This window comes from Pseudopodoces humilis, chromosome 1 (assembly GCF_049639895.1).
Source record: "Pseudopodoces humilis isolate 2021_Gansu_Grassland_sample_001 chromosome 1, ASM4963989v1, whole genome shotgun sequence".
NCBI lineage: Eukaryota > Metazoa > Chordata > Aves > Passeriformes > Paridae > Pseudopodoces > Pseudopodoces humilis.
In genome coordinates, this window is record NC_142200.1 from 140,749,223 (window position 1) to 140,759,238 (window position 10,016).

The following is a 10,016-nucleotide window of genomic DNA, read 5'->3' on the forward strand; positions in this document are numbered from 1 at the left end:
TGCCAGTCTGCAGTGCTGCCAGTGAGATAGATACCATGTGAGTATTTAAAGCTGTTTTGATGTTGAGGGGCCTAGTCTTTACAATAGAACATAGAGATTTTGTTTGTTTGTTTTGTTGTGTTTGTTTTTTTAAATATCTATACATATATAAAATTTACATCTGGATGATCCAACTGCAATCTCATAATTCCTGAATGACTGTGGAAGCCTGGCAGCACAGTGCTGTGGAAAGAGGCTGATCTTTTCACACATGAATGGTTAGGGAGCCTTGTGACTGCAGTGGTAAAAGTGCAAGAGTGCAAATGTGAGATGTGCATTGGAAAAGCATTAGGCTGTCAGAGGTTTGTACTTCCACAGCTTGATGGATGTACTGTGAAATCAAATAGTGTAACTGATATGCTCACTTTTTAGCTCAAAAACAAGTTTTGGAGGGCCTTATCTATGATACCTATTTTATTGGAAATGTCACATTTGTTTTTGTAAAACAAATAAATACAAAGATATTTACATAGGGGTTTTTGCATCCTTTTTATTAAGGCTTAAGTTTTCTAGTAGTTTAGAAAAATATCTTGACAAAAATAAGTTAATCTTATAGTCTTAAATGCAAACACTGTGTTTGCTTCTTCCTTTAATTTTTACATCTTGACATGATAGTAGATCCCTGAAGTATGTGATGGAAACTGACTTTGCTAATGTGTTGCTCTTCTCTTGAAAGAGTAGTTTTCAATTCTTTGGAGTATCTCTCTGGAATGTGCATGGATCTCTTGCCAAATGCAGTGGTCACTTGACTGTGAAAAAGAAGGTTATTAAGAAGTGTCTGTTAGCCAGTTTGTAAAAAATTACATCCAATATTATGGCAAGCAAAATGTGAGTTGAGATGAAGCATATAATTATTTAAAAGAAATTTAAGAAAAAGTTAATTTTAGGAAGTTATCTAAAGTAAAAATATTTGGTATATCTGATGACAAATTCTTTTACACCAACAGACACATGGCTAATCTTGACACATGAGATGTAAAGTTTTTCTAAGAAGGCACAGACTGCCATGGGTTTTGGTGCTGAATTAAAACTAAATGTTTTTTAAAAGCCCATGATGATACATTGGCCTTGACATGAGTGTGGACCAAAAGATTCTTAGTGAGTGAAAATCCATAGTGCATGGAAGTGGGGCACAATTTCACAGGTATGTGCAGCTTTGATCAGCAGCGGGACTTAAGGAATAAGAAGCTGCATTTTAACTTTAGACTTCCTTAAATTAAGCTGGAAAAAAACAGCCTACTTACCCTGGCGGCAAATTCATCCATTTTTTTGAAGCAGTCTTTCACTATAGACTCATGGCTGATGTTACGTCTGGGCTTCAGCTGTTGTTTTAAAGGAAAATAAAGGAAACTGTTAGTTCGAACAATGACGAGTAAATAAAAGTTCAAACAGTGCCCTCTGATGGACATGGTCATCGACTGTGAGCGCTGTAATTCTGCTGCCATGTGCGAGCCTGCTGCACGGGTTAATGCTAAAGGCAGTGCAGCACACACTGTGTCTGCAGAGAGATCAGGAAATGAATATATCAGTGCTCAGGGCAAGCCAGGGGTCTGTGATCTTTTTGTTTTGTGACAATACTGGTCTTGTCGGTGTGTGCTGTCTGAAGGAAACATTTCAGAGTAACCGGTGAATTGGCATGCAGTGTTGCAGATGTACAGATGCTATTGTGTTCGATCAGTAACACAAAATAATTATTGATGTGTATGTGTGTATATATATATGCATTAATCAGTAGTTATTGTCCATAGCTGTACACAGTCCTGGGGCCTGGTCAGGAGCAGCAGTGTGGGTTTGGAGCTCGGTGCTCCTGCTCAGGCCAATGTCCATCCATGGGAAGCTCTGTGCCCTGTGTGCTGTGCAGTGCCATCCCTCCCCTGCAGCACAGATGGGCAGGCTGTGTGCTCATATGCCCACTTTGGCTCTCCTGCAGGTCTGCTGGCAAATCTGGTGCCTGGCACAGGCATTAGTTGCAAGGGAAGCTACAGTAAATCTGAGGCTTTGTCCTCTGTAAATAGTTCCTAAGCTGACCCCAACTGAGTTAACTATTTGTGCATATGTTTAAGTAGTTCACTCAGCCGAAACAGGCTGAATGCAGACCTAAGATTTTTTTTTGCCTACAACCTTCATGTAATTCTTTATGTTAGCTTGTCTTGACAGAAGTCATAAGTACTTGAAGAAAAACGCATGAAATTGATATTTAGTTAAAATAGTAAGTATTTCTGTTTAGAACTAGTGCAGTCTTTAAGGAGAAGAAATACTGTTTTTTAGGTATCATATCTTCAAATAAGCTGATAAATAAAATGTGTGAATTTAAAATTGCCTGTATCATACAGGCCAGTGAAAGAGTTGAAAGATGCCTGTCCTTATTTTCAGACATATGATTTAGGTATAATTATTTGAAAATGTAGTCTTTTCAGTTTTCTCTTGCATTTTCAGCATTCATATTATCAGTTTTATTCACCATGAATACCTGACTTGAGCATCATGCCATATAAATGAATAAATTGTACTTACACATGTCTTGAGCTGAGCATGGGCCTCATACATTCCTCTTAGAAAAGTGCTCTTATTTTGAAAAGGAGTGTCTGCTCTCTTGAAAAACTCAGCAATTTCGTGCACTATATTAACAATGGCTGCATTATCATATTTAACCTGTGATGACAAAAAATAAAAAAAAAAGGAAAAATTTGGTTTCTGAAGTCTGCACTTAAACATCATTAATTTTTCAACTGAGTCCAATTATCATAAGTTGTTAAGCAATTTTCACCACTTTCCTGTGCTTTTCTAAATTTCTTAGTACAAAAATTCTTGCTAGAAATATGCATTGCAAAGATGGCATTTATTTGAAAATCAGGAATTGTATGTTCAACTTCCAGTTGCAATTCATAAGTTGCTTTAATTCAAGTTGCTTTCATAAGGAGGACCCCTATTTTTTAAAATTAGTATATCTTGCTTTTTTTGAGCTGCATTTATATGCTTTGACAGTTACAATGCATAAGCAATAGTCAATATAAGGGCAAGAGGCAAAAGCAGATCTTTTGAGTTCAGGCCCAAGACATCAGACTGTGCAGGGCTTTCCTCCCAAGCGCAGTCCCTCTCTGATGAAGGGCAGCTCCCTCTACCTCGGAGAAGATGAAATACAGGAGAGGCCAGTATTGCCATCCATTACTTTTGTTCCCTGGGTGCAATTTAGAAGATTCATTGAAAAGATGAGCTGGATACAGGCAGAATGAATTGCTGGGGTGCAGTACCACGTTCTCAACCAGTACCTTATTGTGTAGCTGTGCATGTGAAGTGGTGTATGTGCTGAGTAGTGCTTGGAATTACCCCTGCACTGCCTTTATGGGATCTGCTTCTGACTGAAACTGAGGCCAGCATGCTGTTCTGGTAGTTTCCAGGATACCAGACTGATTCCAACTAATTTTTCCCCTTTAAACAGCAGGACTAACAAGAAAAATCTAGCCTTTTTCTTGTAAAAGTGGCATCGTGACTTAAATGGTAGAAGAAGGAAGAAAATGGTGATTTCCATAAATAGCCTCTCCAAGAAATAATTTAGACTGAAAAGTCAACAGTCAGAGTTATCATTTAAGCCTGTAATGTAGCGTGGCACAGTTCCGGTGTAGAAGTCTCATGACAAGATGAGGCTGTGTGAGGTAGAGCTGCTACAGTGAGATAATGTCAAGTACATGTATTTTTCTACTTACTGCTTTCAGCATCTGCTCAGGGAAACACAAATCTTCACTGCTCACTTCCTCACACTCCAAGGAAAAGCCTCTTTTGTTCTTAAGGAAAACATAACATAGAAGCTATAAGCATGGCTAAACCAGGTTTATTGTGTAAAAAGTTAATGGAAGTCACTTCTCAGTTGGTTTTTTAACAGTGAAGTGTAGAAGTGACGACACTGGCATTATATCTCATGAGTTTGAAGAAGATTAATTTGCTTCCCAAGCCTGTCTGAAATGGGAAAAATAGCTGCTTGTTTCAACTTTTTTCAAATTTTCCAGGAATATCAATATGTACAGAGTTGAGGCAAGGGCAGGCCACAAAAGAAGCCAAAGTGGGAAAGGAAACTCTCCATAGAGTTGATTTAAAAAACAGCTCCAGAGGGCATTTGTATGAAAAACTTTGTGACTGTGGATGTCTTTTTCTTTCAGTGGGATTATGTCAGGGTAAAGTACATTATGTTGTTACAGTTTCAGCTGTTGCCAATTAGAAGGACTCCCAGATGACTGTACTCTTCTTGGGAAGGCACACAAATGTCTTGTATTCAACAGGATGAGTGCGAACAAAAACATCTAAATTTAAGATTTTTTTAGTTTTGTAGAGAAGGAACATCTGACTCATAGCTTTTTAATTATGTGGGGGAAAAAAAAAAAGTCATAATCTCACAGTTACACATTGGAGAACTCCTTACACCTAAACTGAAAAAAGGTGGAAAATGACATCTATAGATTGTGGCAGTGTTTTACACTCACTTTGACTTACCAGTTGCTCAATCTCCTGCAAAAGCTCACTCCACGGCACGCCTTGGAAGCACTGGTGGCTGCTGTGTTGGGGGTTACCAAGGGATGCAGCAATAAGGCAGGCACCTAAGAGGAAGGTGCAGCTCCCAGGGCAATGCATTGTCTGGAACTAGGAGAAGAACACAGAAGGCTTAGTAAAATCTGGAAGGTTTTGCAGTTTTAAGTCACACAAACGTCATTGATTGTTAGCTCCTGCTTGTTCACTGTGCTCTGTATTTACAGATGTTCTGTGAAAGACTTAATGAGCTCAGATCTTATGGTGGGACATTTGAAAGTTAAATACGTTTATCCAATGAATAAATAGAAAAAAATTGTATAAGGAAACCTTTTTTTAAATACTACATGTATAATTATATATATTTATTTCTAATTATATATATTATATATAATTATATTTATGTAGTATGTTAAGGGTTGCATGTGTGGGTTTTTTTTTAAAATCCATTTCTGTTTTTCTGAAATACTTATTTTCATAAATACATACAGTATCTAGAAAACTGGCATTATTTGCTCTAGTAAATTCAACTAAATATAAACTATTTCCTCTAATCAATGAATTAAAAATTAGTTTTTCCAGTTTTCCAGCAGTTTGCTGTAATTCATATTAACCTGTAACTTTGCTACCTGTAACTCATAACATGATTTAGAGCGGTTTCTTCTAAATATAAAGTTGTATTTTAATCAGACTTTTTTCATAAACTCATTTTGCATTACAGTAGTTAAGTAAAAAGGAAGACATGAAATCAATAAATAAATCTCATCTAGAAAAAGCAGTAATAAAATCAAAGAAGCATACCTGGTGGATAATACTCAGCTCCTGACTGTGCACTTCCGTAGGGCTCCTGGGGTATCATTCTGTCAGCTGAGTCCCTTTTAAATAGTCTTCTTCCACTTCTAATAATTTCTGACCAGCTACTCTCAGTAGATGATGCAGAGTGAAACTATCTTCTTTCAGTATTCCATCCTTTCAGATGTGTTGATTTCCAGATAACAGTGAGGCTGTATGTGGGTGGCATGTTCTGAAGGTTTTATTTAAAAGAAAAAAACCTGAAGTCTGTAGGGTGAAATGTTAATTTTTATCTTACTTGATTTTACAACAACTTTATTGTTAATAGTTTGTAAATATTCACATGCAGGTGATAAAATACAGAGCACACTGTTCTTTTATATGAATAGTGTTGTCTTCTGTATGTACAGTTTAAATGTAGAATTTCATATAAATTACTCCTTATGGTTTATACTCGTAGTAATTGAATAGTAAAAAGGTTTATCTGTACTCTTTCTTTGTGAACTTCTTAGTTTATAGTTCTATAACTCTTACATTTATCTTCAAATATAAAATACAAACTCATATACATACACATATTACATGTCACATGGATGTATATGTAGACATGTTAATTCCAGAAGTTGCAGCAAGTACTATCAAGTTATCTGCAGAAGTTTTTGTTTTACTGTAGGCTGGAGATACTGAAGAAAAGTAACTTCCAAGAGAACTAATCCCTACAAAATCAGAAAATGTAGTAGTAGTAGTACTAAGAATAATAGTATGAACAATAAAATTTCATTACATTTTCTCCCTGGGGGTTTTAAATCCCATTAACACTCAAAGCAGGTCTAGCATCCAGCTGTACAGTTCTTGTGATTTCATACCTGTCTGAGCTCCTTCAGTTTACAGCCTGAAGTTTCTCTGTGATAGTTTGGCCAAATGTTAAGCAATGCATTACTTGCTGACAGAAAGGGGATTGCACCAGGTTTTTGAAGCCCCTTCTGGATGGATTTGCTTGTGTTTTTCATGTCCTTAGATACCTACTGTCCAGCTTCTGGAAATCACATAAAGATCATATTTGTAACTTTCACCTGTAATATTTTGTCAGTTTGCCCCTTTACAGAATATCTGTCCACCTTTAATAATTTTACTATAATAATGCTAGTGGATGTCAATTCTCTATATGCCATTCATAAATCATCAGGAACTGTAATGAACCTAACAGCTGGAATAAAGGGCAACTTCTGCTACTTGTCTGTGAACAAGTAGCTAATGTGTGTGGTAAAACAGGCCTAATTTTATCTTGTCTTGGAGATGTCTCATGAACATCTTTTCAGGAGTAGATTCTGGATACAGGACTTGAATATTTTCCATAAGACACCTGCAAGCCACTAGGTAAGGGTAAAATTGAGGATTCTGCTGTCTTAGCATAGTGCCATGTTGACTGTAGAGCAGTGGGAACAGGGCAAAGTGGGAATCAGTGCTGGAACCTGGAACATTTTCAGACTTGATTGCCACTTCAATGTGATCACACCTTTCAGTGTGAGCCCCCTGACTGCCTAACTCAATGCTGCAGATGTGCAGGCATTCATTTATAGGGATTCATTTATAGTCAGGATTGTTGTGTAGTATCTTGTGACAAAATCATAACTGTTCTTTCTAGAATTTTATTGTACCTCCAATAAAATTTGGTTCAACCACTTTGGAGAATGTGTTCATGGAAGGACTGTGGTGGGGCTGCAGCTAAAACACATCAACTTTCAAATGGTTTTTATTTATGTTGTATGTGCTAGTAGAGGTTCTTTCTCAGGCAACTGATGAAATAACCATATAGTGAGCCTCCAGTTCACCTTGTTGAGTGTCTGTAATCATCTGTTAATGCTGGGATTCAAATATGTTCTCTTGAAGGAAAAAAAACCACAAAAAATGAAGAGAGGAGACAATATATATTTTGTAGCAATATAAATAACCTCATTTGAACCTACAAATCTTTCAGTAACATATTTTTTTTAAAAAAATGTATTTACCTTTAAAATTAGACCATCTTAACAACATAAATGCTACTTGTGTGTTGCTAAAATGATAGACTTTGCTTGGTCTGAAAGATGACTGACAAATGTCTGAAAATGTTTGAAAATTTTCTACTTCATTTTTTCCACCCAGCTTGACTTTCAGCATTAGGTTTCACGTTTCAGTATAATATAATTTCCTTTTGTGCACTGGAACTCCATTAGTGGCTGGGGCTGGCACCTGGGATACTTGTAGCTTTTTTACTTTAATATTTTGTTCCTGTATTGTGGTTTTCCTTTTATAATGTTCTCAGCACTGATGTGGTAAAATTTTGCTCTGCTGTGTTTCTCTTTAAAGCAGTTGAAAACAAACAAAAAACTTGTGAAATAATTAAACAATGAAAAATATTTCATAGAAAATTTATTGATAAGAACCAAAGTCTTTATTGTGTTTTGGCCCCTTTCTGCTGGTTTGATGAAGAAACAACAGCTCAATAGTTTTCTAAAAACCAGTTAATGGAATAGTGTCAGTGTCACTGTGGAACTATAGAAATTTCTTATGCTGGGAGATCCCATTCTGTTTGGGATTAATGTGTGTGGAAGGGGTGTTCCTACTGTGCCCCACCTTTTTTTATTTTTTTAGCTTTTTTTGAAAAGGCACATCTTGTTGTGTGAAACATGACTGCAGAAAGTGAAAGTGACATCTGAAAGAAAGTAGTTTCCTGCTCTTCTGAAAAAGTAGCCCCAGCTTGGAAATTAGCCATCTGTCTTTACCACTTGGAATTTCAAAGTAAAGACCTGGAACTGAAACAATATCATCATAGCTCTCAAGGAAAAAAAATTACTTTCAGTAGTTCAAGAAGATGGATAATGAGACCTCATAAAAATGTAGGTTTTAAATTTTCTTTAAGGCACTGAAGTGGAACTTGGAAGATCTGGACGTTCAGACTGTGTGTTTTGATAACCTTCATGCAATCACTTTTTCTTTATTACTTTAATTCTTATCTCTAGGAGAGTGTCCATTGTGAAATTCAACAGAAGGCTTTCTGTCTGCAGAGAGCAACCTAAATACTGTTAGAGAGCAAAACAGAAAAGCCTAAGTGAGAGCTTGTGTTAGCAGAGCCAGGAGCAGCAAAGTCTCTGGAGACTCCCCTATGTGAGCATGGACAGACTCTTTCCTACCATAATCATATCTTTCCTACCATAATCATATCTTTCCTATTATATCAACCTGTAATCATTCCTACCATTCCTAGTGGAGAATGATTTAGCATGATCTAAACCATATTTATACAATATTCATTTCCATTTTTGGTTTTCACAAGGCAGTTGTCTTGCAAATTCATCATAGCTTAGAATGGAAAATCCTAAAACTAACATATTTACCAGGAAGGGGAGAGAATACTAGTATTTTGTCACTGCCATAGGTACCTGAGCTTCATGGATAATAAATTGAAGTTGCTTAAAAAAAACAAGTATTTAGCACAGCTGTTTTGAGAGACACTGAAAACACTATACTATATAGGGACCATTTTAAACATATCAATATTTAATTGTTATTTTACAACCTCTTGGATTCTGAAACAATTTTCTAATTGGAGTAAGTAAATTATATTTTGCATTAACATATGACCTTTATAAATTGATGAAAAGTACAATGAAATCCAATGTGTGCCAGAGCTGTGTCCTGGGGTGACTTTATGATACTGGTATCCCCAATCGTCTGGTTTATGTTATATATTAAGTTCTGCACCTTTAAGACAGGCTTTGAGAGCAAGAGAGGGGGAAGAAGAAGCGCGCAGTTTGTGTTAAGGAAAAACATCACTCCCACACATCCCGCTCCTGGACTGTGGTGTCTGCAGCACGGACAGACAGCGGGACAGAGCTTCTCTCTGGCTTTTAGTTAGTTTTAGCTAGCTGAGGCAGAGGAGTTCCCTGGACCTTTGTTTGTTTTTTTCCCAATTTTCTTGGATCTGTGCAAGCCTGCTCTGGACTGAACACCCAGCCAAACCCCGGGAGCTCACGCCTGTGGCCCACCGGGGCCTGGGCCTCGGCACTTTCCAGCGCCGGAGGGACTGATAAGAACCTGAGCGAGCCGAGCTACACCACATGAAAAGGACTTTTTCTTCCTAGACTTGCCATCCCATCGAACAGCAAGAGGTTTTATTATTTAATATTACTCAATTTCTGTTAAATAAACAGCTTTTTCCACTTCTCTCTAAGGAATTTTTTTCTTTTCCCGGACCAGTTAGTGGGGAGGGGCATTTCCCTGGGGAAATCCCCATTTGGAGTTTTCATTCCTAATTTGCCCTAAACTAAGACAAGCTGGAAGCTGGTAGAAATTCCTGCATATTTTTTTCCACACTTTTGTGAGCTAGAGTAAACATTCTTCAGAAAGTTTTAACTCCGCCAGATTGACTTCTGGTTTGAAAGCCAGAAAATTACAGTAAAAAGGAGCTGCATCATTTTCAGAAGTTCTCACAACCACATCACTGCCTAATTAAAATAATTGTACTAATGATCAGATTGTTTAAACATGTGGTAAGGCCTGAATTAATTTGAAAATGATTAATCCTTACTACTTTTGGTATCATTTCCTTCCATAGGATTTAATAATCCCTTCTTTCTATTCCTGAGGTTTATGCATCTGTTTTAAAATTCTCATTCATTTCTTTC

General features: G+C 36.9%; 1 protein-coding gene across 1 annotated transcript; it reads right to left on the reverse strand.

The window, feature by feature from the left end:
* Nucleotides 1-689: 689 nt before the first annotated feature.
* LOC148185248 (interferon upsilon-like) lies at nt 690-4,662 on the reverse strand. Its single transcript, XM_088061301.1, has 5 exons — nt 4,525-4,662; nt 3,744-3,821; nt 2,554-2,691; nt 1,284-1,361; nt 690-788 (listed from the first exon to the last, which is right to left on the reverse strand). Exons 1-5 carry the CDS (start codon nt 4,660-4,662, stop codon nt 690-692), a joined length of 531 nt encoding a protein of 176 aa, XP_087917427.1.
* Between the last annotated feature and the right edge of the window lie 5,354 nt (nt 4,663-10,016).

Coding starts and splice junctions, on each gene's coding strand:
- LOC148185248 (XM_088061301.1), bottom strand. CDS start 4,662: ATGCATTGCCCTGGGAGCTGCACCTTCCTCTTAGGTGCCTGCCTTATT. Junction 2,692..3,743: donor CTGAGCAGATGCTGAAAGCA/GTAAGTAGAAAA, acceptor TTGTCATCACAG/GTTAAATATGATAATGCAGC. Junction 1,362..2,553: donor ATGCTCAGCTCAAGACATGT/GTAAGTACAATT, acceptor TTAAAACAACAG/CTGAAGCCCAGACGTAACAT.